This window comes from Anomaloglossus baeobatrachus, chromosome 1, assembly GCF_048569485.1.
Source record: "Anomaloglossus baeobatrachus isolate aAnoBae1 chromosome 1, aAnoBae1.hap1, whole genome shotgun sequence".
In the NCBI taxonomy this organism is placed as follows: Eukaryota; Metazoa; Chordata; class Amphibia; order Anura; family Aromobatidae; genus Anomaloglossus; species Anomaloglossus baeobatrachus.
This window is the reverse complement of record NC_134353.1, coordinates 552613036-552629420: the sequence shown is the minus strand read 5'-3', so window position 1 is coordinate 552629420 and position 16385 is coordinate 552613036. Positions and strand designations below refer to the sequence as shown.

Below are 16385 nucleotides of genomic sequence, written 5' to 3'. Positions count from 1 at the left end.
ATGTTGTACACCGGTGTTCACTGTGAGTCGCTGCCAGACATCTTTAGCGGTGGGTTATCTCCCAGAGAACAGAAGTAATCTGCCATGCTGGATCAATAATTCCCAGCAATCGTCTGTCTGTGGTTGCCAAACACTGCTCACCCATAGAGCAACAAGTTAAAAAATAAAAGCCCCTACACAACCTATTTTCACAGTTGACTCGGGCTAGTTTCACACTTGCGTTGGGCGAAATCCGCTGGGTCCATTGCTGCGTCGTTTTGACGCAACCGTTATTTTTGTGGTGTCAACGGATGCAACGGATCCGTTATTTCACAGGAATCCGTTAGCTGATTCCTGTGAAATAACGGATCCGTTGCATCCGTTTGGCATCCATCTAACGGAATGCATCGGCTCTGGTTTTTTTTCTCATTGTTTTCATTCTGGGCATGCTGAGCAGAAATTAGCGGAATCCAGCAGCGGATACCGTTGTAAAGTACTTTGCAACGGAATCCCCTACCATAGGGAGCCATTATAAATTTTAACGGAAGCAACGGAATCCGCTGGTCGGCGTCATTTTGACGCAAGCAAATAACGTTACATTCAGCGTTGCTTCCGCTCGGCGGAAGCAACGGAGCGTCGGCCAACGGAAGCAACGCAGGTACTTTTGGCACAATCCGTCATCAATGCAAGTCTATGGGAAACGGCGGAATCCGTTTGACGGATTCCGCTGATTCCCAAGACAGCGGATTGCGCCAAAAAAAAAAAAAATGGTAGTGTGAAAGTACCCTCACATAGCCAAGATTGGAAGGGTTCCCCCACAGAGCGACAATTATAAAAAAAATCACCTACAAAGGCTGTTTTCACAGTTGACCCACACAACCATTATGTATGCCGAACCTGTCTATATCTGTGGGCTCAGCTTACATTAGTCCAATGTGTATAGGAGGGAGGGTGCTTTAGGATACTGCCAGAATTTAGGCACAGAATCTGCACCTAAATTTCCCTGGAGTCCTGGCAGTGCATGTGAATGAAGTATTTTAATGAGACTTTCACTTGAGAGCCTGCTAGTTAATCCATGGTAGAAAGCTGGGATTCCACAATGGATTTCTGCAATCTAAAAATCCACAATTGACTTTCCTATGGCTGAATTGGCATGAATTTTCTAGAAATCCTATCTGTGGTGCTGGAACTGTAAAGCGGGCTTTACACGCTAGGGTATTTCTAGCAATTGCTAGCGATATCGTACGCAAAAGCACCCGCCCCCGTCGTGCATGCGATATCGTGTGATCGCTGCCGCAGCGAACATTATCGCTACGGCAGCATCACACGCACTTACCTGGTCGGCGGCGTCTCTGTGACTGCCGAACAATCTCTCCCTCGAGGGGGAGGTGCGTTCAGTGTCACTGAGACGTCACTGTGACGTCACTAAGCGGCCGGCCAATCAAAGCGGAGGGGCGGAGATGAGCGGGACGAACATCCCGCCCACCACCTTCCTTCCTCATTATGGGTGGCGGCAGGTAAGGTGAGGTTCCTCGCTCCTGCGGTGTCACACACAGCGATGTGTGCTGCCGCAGGAACGAGGAACAACATCTATAAACAACCATTAACAATTTTTGGTTTTAGGGCGACCTCTCCATGGTGAACGATTTTCACCACTTTGGAGGACGTTTAAAGTCGCTGGTAAGTATTACACGCTGCGATATCGTTAATGGCGCCGGATGTGCATCACTAACGACGTGACCCCGACAATAAAACATTTTAAAGCCCCCTTAAGACGGTAGTTTTTTTTTTTGTTTTTTTTAGGCAGAAGAAAATACACAGCCTTTAAAAACTCCCAAATAACTTATTGGGTGAACTTAATGTCAGAAAGGGACAACAGAAGTGGAGAAGTAGAGGCGAGCTCCATTTTGGGACAGCTCAGAATAGAACAAGACACCACATGCCACCTAGTCCGTGGAAGCCCTGTGTCACACCTGTCCTATTCACATTACTGAAGCTATAGACATTTCCAGTGTGTAATTCAGGACTGAAGAAGAGCTAGATGTGAATGGGGGCTTGTGTACGACCACATGTGGCTGTTTGCACTACTAGTAATAATATGCTATGTCGTCACAACAAGGTATTATTCAGAAATCCGATTTCTCACATACAGAAAAAGTATTCAGCTGCATTTTGTTTTTTTCCTATCTTCGGTGCATCCACTTTCATATCTGTTCTGTGGTTATAAAATATTGTCACTCCCCAACCCTTCCCCTCTTCTTTGTACAGGGCCAGAGCATCATTTCCATGTTGACTGGAGAAGTTATCCCTATTATGGAGCTGCTGTCATCTATGAAGTCGCATGGCGTTTCTGAAGAAATAGATGTAAGCCTTTAAACCCGGCTGTTTGAAGAGAGAGTCTCCAAATCCATCTGTCAGCTCAGTGATTAATGTATTCTGGTGTCACCTCGTACATTTGTCATTCCCTACGAAGCGCCCGAGAATATGGCTCTTTGCCGCCCTCTGCTTTGTCTGCTGTGATGTAGAAAATCTGCAGAAAAATCCTCACTGCTTGCTCTAGGGAATAGAATATTCCTACATATATGCTATGTAATGAGTAGTGTGTATTGTCATGGGACGTAAAATCAGCACAAAACTATATAGGCCTGCTAATTCTGTGACTTTCTAAAGCTGACCTGAAGCATTATCTGATTCTATACATTATATGATTAATTATAGACAGCTCCACCATCAGTGCAGTGTGTATGTGGTAATGCAGCTGCATACATTGGGGAAAACAAGATTTATTATGCCTAATTTTATTGGGGTTTTTTCAGTGCTAGAGTGGTGCTTTACTTTTAAGTCCCCTTACCCTCCGGTGTTTTCATCCTTTTTCAACACCGTGACATAACTTCTAAATGACCAGATGTCAGACGTTGCATCACAAGAGCTCAATTCATCTCTATGAGAGCCAGAACAGGGCTCTCATAGACTTGTATTGAGTTTTGACTTTTGGTGTGCTTCATGAAACACTGGATCAGCCGGCAGGTCACAAAGTGCTCGACACCGACAGGAGCGACTGGGAAAATAATTAACCCGCCAGATGCTGAGTATGGGGCAGGGGACTTAGGGCAGCGTTACACGAGACAATTTATCGTGCGATCGCATGAGCGATCGCACCCGCCCCCATCGTTTATGCGTCACGGGCAATTTGTTGTCCATGTCGCACAAAGTCGTTAACCCCCGTCACACGTACTTACCTCCCGAATGACCTCGCTGTGGGCGGCGAACATCCTCTTCCTGAAGGGGGAGGGATGTTCAGCGTCACAGCCACGTCACACAGCGGCCACCCAAGAGAAGCGGAGGGGCGGAGATGAGCGGGACGTAACATCCCGCCCACCTTCTTCCTTCCGCGTTTCCGGCGGGACGCAGGTAAGCTGCGTTCGTCATTCCTGGGGTGTCACACGGAGTGATGTGTGCTGCCTCGGGAACAACGAACAACCGGCGTGCAGAAGGAGGAATGACTTTATGAAAATGAACGACGTGTCAACGAGCAACGATAAGATGAGTATTTTTGCTCGTTCACCAACGCTCGTAGCTGTCACACGCTACGATATGTCTAACGATGCCGGATGTGCGTAACGGAATCCGTGACCCCGACGACATATCACCCGATATATCGTAGCGTGTGACGCCGCCCTTAGATTTAAAGCACCACTCCAACGCTGGAATAAAAAAAAAGTCTGGAGTGGTGCTTCAAGTAGTAACGTGCCGCCAGAGGACTGGCATTTCTCTTCCTGGTAGAGGTGTGCCTAAATCAGTAAATGCTACTCAGGTAAATGCCATATTGTGCTGGCATATAATCTTTCTACAATGTCTTCTGATGTGCTGATGGTATGGCTCGTAAACCCCCATAGACCTTAGATGGCTGACGGCTATCTCAACTGTCCCTCCCATACTCCTGTGTTCTCTTTGAGAGAGCCGCTGCCAGGCGTCCCTGGCAGCAGCTTATCTCTGAGAGAACAAAAGATTTTGCAGTCCAAAATCTGACATTTTGGATCCTTAACTCCCCTGACTATTGTCTAAGGGGTACTTCACACACACAGCGAGATCGCTACTGAGATCGCTGCTGAGTCACGGTTTTTGTGACCTCATTAGCGATCTCGCTGTGTGTGACACTGAGCAGCGATCTGGCCCCTGCTGTGAGATCGCTGCTCGTTACACACAGTGCTGGTTCGTTTTTTTATTGTTGCTCTCCCGCTGATAAGCACACATCACTGTGTGTGACAGCGATAGACCAACAATCCTGAATGTGCAGGGAGCAGGAGCCGGCGTCTGACAGCCTGCGGTAAGCTGTAACCAAGGTAAACATCGGGTAACCAAGGTGGTTACCCGATATTTACCTTCGTTACCAGCCTCCGCAGCTCTCATGCTACCAGTCCCGGCTCCTGCTCCCTGCACACACAGCTAAGTGGTGTGCGCTGGTAACTAATGTAAACATCGGGTAACCATACCCGATGTTTACCTTAGTTACCAGTGTCCGCAGCTTCCAGACGCCGGCTCCGTTCAAGCGCAGCGTCGCTTGCACGTCGCTGCTGGCTGGGGGCTGGTCACTGGTCGCTGGTGAGATCTGCCTGTTTGACAGCTCACCAGCGACCATGTAGCGATGCAGCAGCGATCCTGACCAGGTCAGATCGCTGGTCGGATCGCTGCTGCATCGCTAAAGTGTGAAGGCACCCTTAGTCCAATATTGCTAGTGTATATGTATACTGGCTTTAGCTGTATAGATCTGAGTGGTGCCAGGTTCAGTAATGCCGTCATTACATGGCTGATAGTGCTGCATGCTGACAGCTATGGAGGAACATGCACAAAGGGGGCAAGAGCCTTGGTGATTTCCAGTCTGTGCACTTATCTATTCAAAGGCCCGCTATACCTGTTTATTCATGTCTTGTCCACAAAGGAGTCTTTACTTTGTCTTCCTTAATCTCGTGTGATCAGTTATCTCTGTTATACAGCTGGGAAATCATGTTCTACTAACTTATCTACAAGACCTGCTATCTGCTGCAGAGAAGAGAAAGCGAGAAGGAAAGACGGGTGACATAACGCGGATGAGTGCAGCCATTCTTTATTATACACGGCCTGGGATATTGTAGACAAGGTCCATGGGGACAAAAGTGAATAATGGCGCTATCTGTCAATCATGGTGTCAGCTCTTAGTTCCTTCTCCTGTTATGTGTTAGTTCCTTTTTTAAAGATGCCACAAATAGGTATTATATTCTACTGTTTAGAAGGAAATCCATCTAAAAGTGATAATCCACAGATCACATTGATGAGATCGGGGTTCTCAGCTGAATTTGCAATGTTCAAAGACTAGGTCAACCCTTTAATTTTGTAACTGTGCTGGCCTGACCTCAGACTCAAACAATGAGATGTTGAGATGTCCTTAAAGCTGGGGTCACACTAAACGACAGCGACAACGACGTCGCTGTTACGTCACCATTTTCTGTGACGTAGCAGCGACCTTGTAAGTCGCTGTTATGATCGCTGCTTAGCTGTCAAACACAGCAGCCGAAGCAGCGATCATAACGACACGCGTCGCTGTGCTGCAACATGTGCAGAGAGCAGGGAGCCGCGCACACTGAGCGCTGGCTCCCTGCTCTCCTAGCTACAGTACACATCGGGTTAATTACACGATGTGTACTGCAGCTACATGTGCAGAGAGCAGGAGCCGGCGCTGGCAGCGTGAGAGCGGCGGAGGCTGGTAACGAAGGTAAATATCGGGTAACCACCTTGGTTACCCGATGTTTACCTTGGTTACAGCTTACCGCAGCTGCCAGATGCCGGCTCCTGCTCCCTGCTCGCTTCATTTCGTCGCTCTCTCGCTGTCACACACAGCGATGTGTGTGTCACAGCGGGAGAGCGACGACCAAAAAATGAAGCTGGACAGTCAGCAACGACCGGCGACCTCACAGCAGGGGCCAGGTCGATGCTGGATGTCACACACAGCGACTGCGACGGGACGTCGCTGCAACGTCACAGAAAATGGTGACGTAGCAGCGACGTCGTTGTCGCTGTGTGTGACACCACCTTTAGACTATTTCTGAAATCTGGAGAAAGTGGAGGCTGGATTGTCCAGACTGGTCAGTTTCCAGGAGATACCATACAGGACAGTATAAATGTACATGTTCTCAGCTATAACACACTGACTTATTCATCCTGTTCATTTGTTTTCTAGATTGCCACTACTGTCCTTAATGATGACGATATTGGAGACAGCTGCCATGAAGGTTTCCTAAGCAAGTATGTAATAACAAGCGTATCGTTCCAGCCTTTTCTGAGCTTTCCATGTGAATGTGACGTGTAATGATGGAACGCCGTTTTGCTGTAGGTGCAGCTGAAGTCACTTGCTTTTGTGTCTTGTTAGTCTGAAGGGTCATTCCTAACATTTTGTGCTGTCACCTTGACCCCTACTGTTTCTGAGAAGACAGCATTGACATGTTCCATGCATGTGTGCCACCACTGCCTTCATGGGGCGTACCACAGAGACCAGAGCGATGGACTTTGATACCTCTGGCAGTCTCGTAGACTAGGAGTGGTGCATAGGCTGATGATACACTGTCATAGATTTGCTCCAGTTGGGCATTTGATAGTCCTGTTTTAAGGATCAGTGGAGCCCCCATTGATCAGCAAGGTATTACCTATTCTATAATGTTGGGAACTACGATATAACTTGTTCCTGTGAAATCTCCCCCGCAGCAGAAAGCACTTCTTTGCTTTTCTGTAGTGTCCGTTCCATTCTCATCCTTCACAGTATAAATTGTGATATAGTCTTGCTTTTTAATCAATAGTTCCTGGATTTTCAGGGTCCCGCAGAATACGAGGCGCCAGATTCTAGTGTAGGATGACTGAATGGGCACAGTAGGTGTTGTCTTGATGTGGAATCTATCCGCTGTGCTACAACTGCTATCAGGAGCCATGTACTGTAGATAAAGTTTCCCAATTAATGAGGCTGTGGGAAAAGTGTATGCATTTTCCGAGCAGTCTATTGTACGGTAGTGTGTTGCCGTTTCTTGTGGAGTGCTCCCCACTGCTGCTCTTACATTCCCTCCAGACTCTTACTACTAATTGTGCCGTAGTGACTGCGTGATAAGGTAAGACGGCATTATGTATTTTATCTCTTTATCTGAGAACAGCGCTGAAATAATACTTCAATAACCACCCAGCATTAAGTCTATCAGGTTCCATTATTTTTGCCTGGGGGAAACAGTCTATTAAGGGTTATGGCTGCTCCTGTGAAGCACTTGTCAAGGCTACTGCTCTAAGATTGTTACCGACAGAGTACCTGTGGAGTTGTAACCATTCTGACATCCCCGTCGATATGTGTACTATGTGCAGCCTTCATAACGATCATTGGCATTTTTAGGTAAGGCCGTTTATTAGGTATATTGTCTTTTATTATGGCTATGGGCTCAATAATTCCTCGCTGAGTGGACTGTCCACAGTCCTAAACAAGTTCATAAAGCTGCTCCAGTCCCGTATCCTCTTCTGTCTCCCTTGTTTACCCTGACATTCTTTCTGGCATGCTTTGAGCTCCGGTAGTGATGGTCGTCTATATATTCAGAAGGCTCGCTCAGCATGGGCACTGGTGCTTGAAAGGTTCCCGTCACAGCTTCACTTACTTTCTGAAAGTACAATCTTTGATAGCTCAATCAGCATAACAAGGGGCTTCTTTACTGCTGCTGGGTATGCTAAAGCGAAATGTTTAGCTTACTATTGCTGATAATTGACACTGTATTTTAAAATATTTTACTTTAATGATATATTTAATATTCTTTTTCAGTGGCGACATAGATTATGGCTGTAATTTAAAGGGAACTTGTCAGATCCCCTATGCCCTCTAGTTACACAGATGTGAATACTGCTAGGTTACGTTTCCTGCCTAACCAGCCCTGTATGATGTTACTCACTGAAAGTAGATGAAGGGAAATGAAAGACCGCAATCCGTCCGCTGTGACTGGATAGCTTTTATTCACATAAGTGCAGGGTAAAAGGCTGAGGTGCACTGTGAGCTGACTCCTCAAAGAGGGACGACGGCCGTTTCGCCTACTGAATTAGGCTTCCACGGGTCCACATGTGGAGCTACGGCACCACCCCTTTTAAAGGAGTGCTCACAGATTGCCACAGACCACATAAAAAAACGTTTCAGTTTCCTGCCTAACCAGCCCTGTATGATGTTACTCACTGAAAGGGAATCTGTCAGCATTTTTTGCTATTCAAAGTCAGCATACTGCAAGGGTTAATTCAGGGAATTCAGGGATGACTTTCTTGTCACAGTCTAATCTATTGTTTTATTTGCTATGTTTGTTTAAGCAGCTGGACCTTTCTTGACTACAATGTCACATGCAAGGCTCTGGTTGACACCTCTGTCTATGTACAATCTCTATTGAGAGCCTGGTGTGGACAGGACAGCTCTGCTAAATGCTAAAAATTCTGATTGTGTCAGAACTGTTGCTCCCAGTTGGATTCAGAGTCTCGTTGCCTATATCATGTTTCTCTCAAGGTGCTGTCACACACAGCGACAACGACGTCGCTGCTACGTCACCATTTTCTGTGACGTTGCAGCGACGTCGCTGTCGCTGTGTGTGACATCCAGCAACGAGCTGGCCCCTGCTGTGAGGTCGCCGCTCGTTGCTGAATGTCCAGCTTCATTTTTTGGTCGTCGCTCTCCCGCTGTGACGCACAGATCGCTGTGTGTGACAGCGAGAGAGCGACGAAATGAAGCGAGCAGGGAGCAGGAGCCGGCATCTGGCAGCTGCGGTAAGCTGTAACCAAGGTAAACATCGGGTAACCAAGGTGGTTACCCGATATTTACCTTCGTTACCAGCCTCCGCCGCTCTCACGCTGCCAGCGCCGGCTCCTGCTCTCTGCACATGTAGCTGCAGTACACATCGTGTAATTAACCCGATGTGTACTGTGGCTAGGAGAGCAAGGAGCTAGCGCTAAGCAGTGTGCGCGGCTCCTGCTCTCTGCACATGTAGCTGCATTACACATCGTGTAATTAACCCGATGTGTACTGTGGCTAGGAGAGCAGGGAGCCAGCGCTAAGCAGTGTGCGCGGCTCCCTGCTCTCTGCACATGTAGCTGCAGTACACATTATGTAATTAACCCGATGTGTACTGTAGCTAGGAGAGCAGGGAGCCAGCGCTCAGTGTGCGCGGCTCCCTGCTCTCTGCACATGTTGCAGCGCAGCGACGCGTGTCGTTATGATCGCTGCTTCGGCTGCTGTGTTTGACAGCTAAGCAGCGATCATAACAGCGACTTACAAGGTCGCTGCTACGTCACAGAAAATGGTGACGTAACAGCGACGTCGTTGTCGCTGTCGTTTAGTGTGACCCCAGCTTCAGATGAGGTAGCAAAAACCTGCTGAGAGATTCCCTTTAACTCCATGTTTAAAAAAGGATTTATAACTTCCACTCTTCCTATGCAAATTAACCCTTTGACTAGTTGATGGGGCGTTAGTTCCCCAGACTAGTCGGATCTCTTGCCATGTTATCATGCCACTGTGGGTGTGATAACCTGATTTCCATGAGCCAGCATCTCCACCAGCTGCTGGATATCTCACGCATGGGTGTGACTTTGTTCTCTCACATTGAGCATCCAGAAGCGCCTTTTAAAGGTTTTGTCCACTATAAGGACAACCTCTTCTCATCCCCCCATGTTTGGTCCCACTAAATAAAAAGGCTTCTACTCCCCTTCCGTGGTGGTGTTGTTCCAGTGGTGCTGGCACTCACGTTGCCAGGGCTCACATGAGGTTGTGAGGTTATGCAAACCTCACGCTCAATCACCTGCGGCTTCTCACTCTCCCCGTCTTCAGATGTGAGTAATCAACTGGAAGTGAGATCTGTGGCATGTTTCAGCCTAAATTGTGTGCTTTCCCATGCTGCAGCATTGGAGGACCACAGGGACACTGAAGCTGGCAGGATTCAGCAATCCACACCGCCTCCGAACAACTCTGCAGCACTGTGCTCCTTTACTCAGTGTTGGCCGGTAACATGGGCAGTAAACGGCAAAATTGAAAATATCAATGCTCTTGAGAATGAAGACGATTGTTAATCACAAGTAACGTTTAAACTATATGTAATGCCATGTTTAACTTTATTGTTGAGAGTAACCACAGGCAACATGACTCGGAGCTTGTCTGTGCCATTGCAGACGTTTGTGCTCTATGCGGGCTTTACACGAGACGACCGATTGTGCGATGCATCGTCGGGGTCACGGTTTTCATGACGCACATCCAACATCGTTCACGACGTCGTCTCGTGTGACACCTCCTAGCGACGCAGTATCGCTCACAAATCGTGAGTCGTGTACTCGTCGCTAGGTTTCATAAAATTGTTTAATTAAAATGGCGCCGGTTCATCGTTTACGTGGCAGCACACGTTGCTCCGTGTGACACCACGGGAATGTTGAACACATCTTACCTGCGTCCCGCGGTACCCGCCGGCTATGTGGAAGGAAGGAGGTGGGCGGGATGTTTACATCCCGCTCATCTCCACCCCTCCACTTCTATTAGCCGGCTGCCATGTGAAGTCACTGTGACGCCGAACGTCCCTACCACTTCAGGAAGTGGACGTTCGTCACCCACAGCGAGGTCGTCCAGAGGTAAGTACGTGTGACGAGGGTTAAACAAATTTGTGCGCCACGGGCAGCGATTTTGCCCGTGATGCAAAAATGACTGGGGTGGGTACGATCGCTCGTGCTATCGCACGAAAGATCAACTCGTGCAAAGCAGGCTTTACTCTGAAATGACGTTGTGTTTCATAGTAAACCTATTTTGCAAAGCCAGCTGGGCATTTCATTATTTTTGACTTGGTGCCTGATTTTTTGTTACGTCTTTGGTGTTTTGTGCCTTTTTTTTGTTGTTGTTTCCAAATTCATCTTTCCTTTTAGACCTTTTTTGAAGTCTGTCTGATGTGTATACCTATTGTTGCTGTTGTGGTTGCTTTTTCCTGTTTTTTTTTTTTTTTTCTTAGTTTGCCACCTTGGGCGAGTTTAGGTTTTCCAGGTGTTGTAAAAGTTGAAATGTTTGTCTTAAAAGTGCTCCAGTCCCCATTTGCCCTTAGAGATATTTTATCTTCAACAGATCTTAGGGCAATATTTCTCTATATTTGTCAATTTTTCATTAAAAAGTTGTAAAAACTGTTAAAAATAGACCTATTCTTTTACTTTGCGCAAAGTTCATGAATTGTGTGTGCCATTTTTATGGACTTGAAGCAAAAAAATGCCAGCAAATGGCACAAGACAAAAAAAATGACTGATGTTTTGGCTAGTAAGGCCTAAGCCACACGGTGAGAAAAACGGTGCGAGTGGAGTGCGATAAAACATCGCATTCCACTCGAACCATTTTTAGCCTGTGTGTCAGCACACATGAGCGATTATTTTCTCAGCCCTAATCGGACCGAAAAAACAATTGCAGCATGCTGCGATTGTAATGCTAGACTTTCTATCGCACCCATTCAAGTGTATGGGGCGAGAGAAAAATCGCACTGCACTTGCGATACAGCGAGTGCAGGGCGAGAATGGCAATAGCCGGCTATGGAGGAGAGAGGGAGATAAATCCCTTCCTCCCCTCCGCAGCACTGGCCCTCCCCTCCTCAGTGCCGGCCTGCCCCCTGCAGCTGAGGTCCGCTCGCACGGTCGGACCTCAGTCGCAGGGACACTCGCATGACACTCGGCTCCTGCTGTACTGCCAGCGTGAGCCGAGTGTCATGCGAGCATCGCAGTAATCCTCGTGTGGCCCCAGCCTTAGTCTGAGGCCGGTCCTCTGCGGTTTCCTGATAACCTGATCCCTTTGATTTACAGGTCTCTACCTTTTGTACTTTGCACCATATTGCATTACTGACCTCCCTTCTAGATCTTGTCTGCTGTGGAATTCCATTTGCTCAGACCTATAAAGATATTTCTGGATTACTTGTCTTTAGAAGTAATGTTGGTTAGTATGTACTATAAGATTGAGCAGTTTCTCTCAAGTAGCAATCTAACAAATGTTGTATTTCTCCCATTGACAGTGCCATTAGTTCCCATCTGCAGACATGCGGCTGCTCAGTGGTGGTGGGCAGCAGTGCAGAAAAAATAAATAAGGTATGTAGCTCAATCCGTTCCATTTTTTTTGTTTGCATTGTTGCACTGGGGCTTGATGAAGCAATCTCAGCTAGCTACACTTTTCGGTTCAGCTCAGACAAGGTTCTTCCAGAGTTTTTAAGTATCACAGAGTAACAGACCCCAGACAGATCTCTGCTTCACGTCAGAATATTGCTGAGACTGGATAGTGATGTAGTCATTTCTTAGTTGTATACAAGCTTTCAACCTTTGGGAATATTTTTTTTTTTCATTTAAAATGTGGAAAGGGTTAGATCTGCGCTGCTTGCAGAATACTGTAAACGGAGACTACCGTACTATGGCCATAATACCAACCAATACCTCATATATTTATATATTCTTTTGCACAAAATATTTTATACTGGATGCAGCCAGGCCTTTTAATGTTAGGCCTTGCATATTATACTCACTGTCCCTGCATGGAGCACATATATAGTACTGGCGCAGCCCGCTTGCATCTATTGGGATGGGCGTAACTAATAGGCTGCTTACCAGACACTGTGAACCTGCATGTGTGAAACGTGAACAGTGCCCTATGCAAGCCACAAGTGTGCAATTTTACCAGCAAGCAATCGCTCCCTTCCATTATTGGAATCGGCAGAGTGATTTGCTCCTCTTGCACTTGTGATGCTTCCATTTATTGGGGGTCTTGCTGCATCCTGGTAGTGCACTAGTTTTTTTGGCCTAGGCAGTTTACATCTACTGCCACTTCATCATATAGTTTTAAAGCAATACTACATTATGCACCATATGTGTGATTTGTGCCTGAGGAAGCAGTTGGATAACTCTGAAACGCATAGGATCTAATAAATCGCATTTAAAGAATTCAATTTCTCCATCTGTTCGTCAGGGTTTCTGCTACTTCATCCAAGATCAGCAAAATATAGGAAAATGAACCCTGATTCCAGTGATGTATTACTTACAGTGCCTTGCGAAAGTATTCAGCCCCCTTGAATTTGTCAACCTTTTTCCACATTTCCGGATTCAAACATAAAGATAAAAATTTAAATGTTACGGTGAAGAATCAACAACAAGGGGGACACAATTGTGAAGTTGAACGAAATTTATTGCTTATTTTAAAAACTTTTTTAAAAAAAATAAATACCGTATTTTTCGGACTATAAGACGCACCGGACTATAAGACGCACCCTGGTTTTAGAGGAGGAAAATAGGAAAATAAAATTTTAAGCAAAAAATGTCATGACACACTGTTATGGGGCGAGGATCTGCTGCTGACACTGTTATGGGGGTAATGTCCCCAAATTCTCTACTAAGGTGCCGCATCCTGGTAATGATCCTCCCTGCCTGGTATATACAGTATATGTCCCTCATCCTGCTATATACCGTAATCCTGCCATATGGCCGCATCCTGCTATATACTGGCATGTGGCCGCATCCTGCTATATAACCCATCATGGCATATGGCCCCATCTGGCTCATAATATGCCCCCATCTGTCTCATAATATGCCCCCATCCGGCTCATAATATGCCCCCATCTGGTTCATAATATGCCCCCATCTGGTTCATAATATGCCCCCATCTGGCTCATAATATGCCCCCATCTGGCTCATAATATGCCCCCATCTGGCTCATAATATGCCCCCATCCGGCTCATAATATGCCCCCATCCGGCTCATAATATGCCCCCATCCGGCTCATAATATGCCCCCATCCGGCTCATAATATGCCCCCATCCGGCTCATAATATGCCCCCATCCGGCTCATAATATGCCCCCATTCGGCTCATAATATGCCCCCATTCGGCTCATAATATGCCCCCATCCGGCTCATAATATGCCCCCATCCGGCTCATAATATGCCCCCATCTGGCTCATAATATGCCCTCATCTGGTTCATAATATGCCCCCATCCGGCTCATAATATGCCCCCATCCGGCTCATAATATGCCCCCATCCGGCTTATAATATGCCCCCATCCGGCTCATAATATGCCCCCATCCTGGTGTATGGCCGCATCCTGTGGCACATAAAAAAAATAAACGTTCATACTCACCTCACTTTACCTCACTCCCTGCAGCATCGCTCGTCCTCCCGTCTGTGTCAGCGGCAGCGCCGCTGATTGGAGCCGTCCCCATTACCCTGCTGCATCACGATCATCTCCTGTGTCTGTGCCAGTGTCCCGGCGGCTGCGTGTGGACACGTGCGCACAGCGATGACGTCATCGCTGTGCGCGCCGCTAGTCTCCACTCAGCCACCGGCACAAACGCAGGAGATGATCGCGATCCAGCAGGGTAATGGGGATGGCTCCAATCAGCGGCGCTGCCGCTGACACAGACGGGAGGACGAGCGATGCTGCGGTGAGTACTGTACACTGATTCACTGCTCCCCGCGCTGATGATGATGCACGGGGTGCAGTGAATACAGCCGCACATGATCACTCCAGGCCGTAGTTGCCAGGGGTGATCATGCGAGCCGGCTGTTTATCCCCTGCCCATCATCCCGCCCACCTGTCAGCGCCGGCTTCAGCGCTGAGGGATGATGGGCGAGGGATGGGCGTGCATATTAAATGAGCGGGTCCACGTGGTCACGGCAGGCTGCTACAGCCTGCTCGTGCCCCCGATGACCCGCTCCACCGCAGCACCCACATTCCCCGCAGCCACATTCAGACCATAAGACGCACCCCCCACTTTCCCCCAACATTTGGGGGAAAAAAGTGCGTCTTATGGTCCGAAAAATACGGTAACTGAAAATTGGGGTGTGCAATATTATTCGGCCCCTTTACTTTCAGTGCAGCAAACTCACTCCAGAAGTTCATTGAGGATCTCTGAATGATCCAATGTTGTCCTAAATAACTGATGATGATACATATAAGGCTAAGTTCACACTTCAGTTGTTTTGCATCAGTCACAATCCGTAGCCTTGAGGAATTACGGAATCCTGCAAAATATTTTGCAGGAATCCAGTATTTCCCCATAGACTTCTATTAGTGACGGATTGCGACTGATGACCCTGCGTTGCATCCGCTGCGTCGCGGTCCGTCGTTTTTGACTGACCGCCGAGCGGGGAGCAACGCAGAATGTAACGTTTTTCGGGCCGTCAAAATTAACGCTCCGCACAGGAATCCGTCGCCATCCGTCAAGCTTGTAATGTATGTCTATGGTGCTGGATTCCGTCGTAATCCGTCTTACAACGGAATCCAGCGCAGGATTCCGTCATGCTCTACTGAGCATGCCCAGCAGGTTTGGCACACCCACTGGGCTGTCCCAAACACAAACGGATCATGACTGATCCGTCAAAAAACGGACGCACAGCCGATGCAACGGACGCAACGGATCAGTTTTTTCACAGGATTCCTGTGAAAGGAATCCTGTGAAAAACACATCCGTTGCATCAGTTGCCAACTAAAAAACGACTGATCCGTTGCTGACGGATCTAAAACAACGGAAGTGTGAACTTAGCCTAAGGGTACTTTCACACTTGCGTTATTTTCCTTCCGTTACAATCCGCCCTTTTGGGAAACAGCGGAATCCGTTAACGGATTCCGCTGTTTCCCATAGACTTGTATGGTTGACGGATTGTACCAAAAGGAGCTGCGTTGCTTCCGCTGGGCGACGCTCCGTTGCTTCCGCCCAGCGGGAGGAACGCAGCATGTAACGTTATTTTGAGCAGCGGAATCCTCTGGATTTCACTGCGCATGCTCTTTTTTTTTTTTTTTTTTTTTTTAAATCAAACTTTATTTTGGCTCGCGGTGGCCGAACGTTCAGCTGAGCGCCCAGCCGTCGGCAAGCGACAGCGCTCAGCTGAATGACCGGCCACCAGCATGCCCGGCCGCCGGCAAGTCACAGCGCTCAGCTGAGCGCCCGCCCGCCGGCATGCCCGGGCGCCGGCAAGTGACAGCGATCAGCTGATCACCCGGCGGCCGGTTGCAGGGAGCGATCAGCTGATCACCCGGCGGCCGGGAGCGATCAGCTGATCACCCGGCAGCCGGCTGCAGGGAGCGATCAGCTGATCACCCGGCGGCCGGCTGCAGGGAGCGATCAGCTGATCACCCGGCGGCCGGCTGCAGGGAGCGATCAGCTGATCACCCGGCGGCCGGCTGCAGGGAGCGATCAGCTGATCACCCGGCGGCCGGGAGCGATCAGCTGATCACCCGGCAGCCGGCTGCAGGGAGCGATCAGCTGATCACCCGGCAGCCGGCTGCAGGGAGCGATCAGCTGATCACCCGGCGGCCGGCTGCAGGGAGCGATCAGCTGATCACCCGGCGGCCGGGAGCGATCAGCTGATCACCCGGCAGCCGGCTGCAGGGA

General features: G+C 48.3%; 1 protein-coding gene across 2 annotated transcripts in view; it reads left to right on the top strand.

Moving 5' to 3' along the window:
- The window catches only part of C9orf72 (C9orf72-SMCR8 complex subunit), a 96011-nt gene that overhangs the window by 39564 nt on the left and 40062 nt on the right, over positions 1–16385 (top strand). For both annotated transcript variants that reach the window (XM_075316909.1, XM_075316918.1), the window contains exons 3-5: positions 2248–2343; positions 6194–6258; positions 12027–12099. In XM_075316909.1, coding sequence (XP_075173024.1) covers positions 2248–2343; positions 6194–6258; positions 12027–12099 — 234 coding nt within the window. The remainder of the gene's footprint in view (positions 1–2247; positions 2344–6193; positions 6259–12026; positions 12100–16385) is intronic.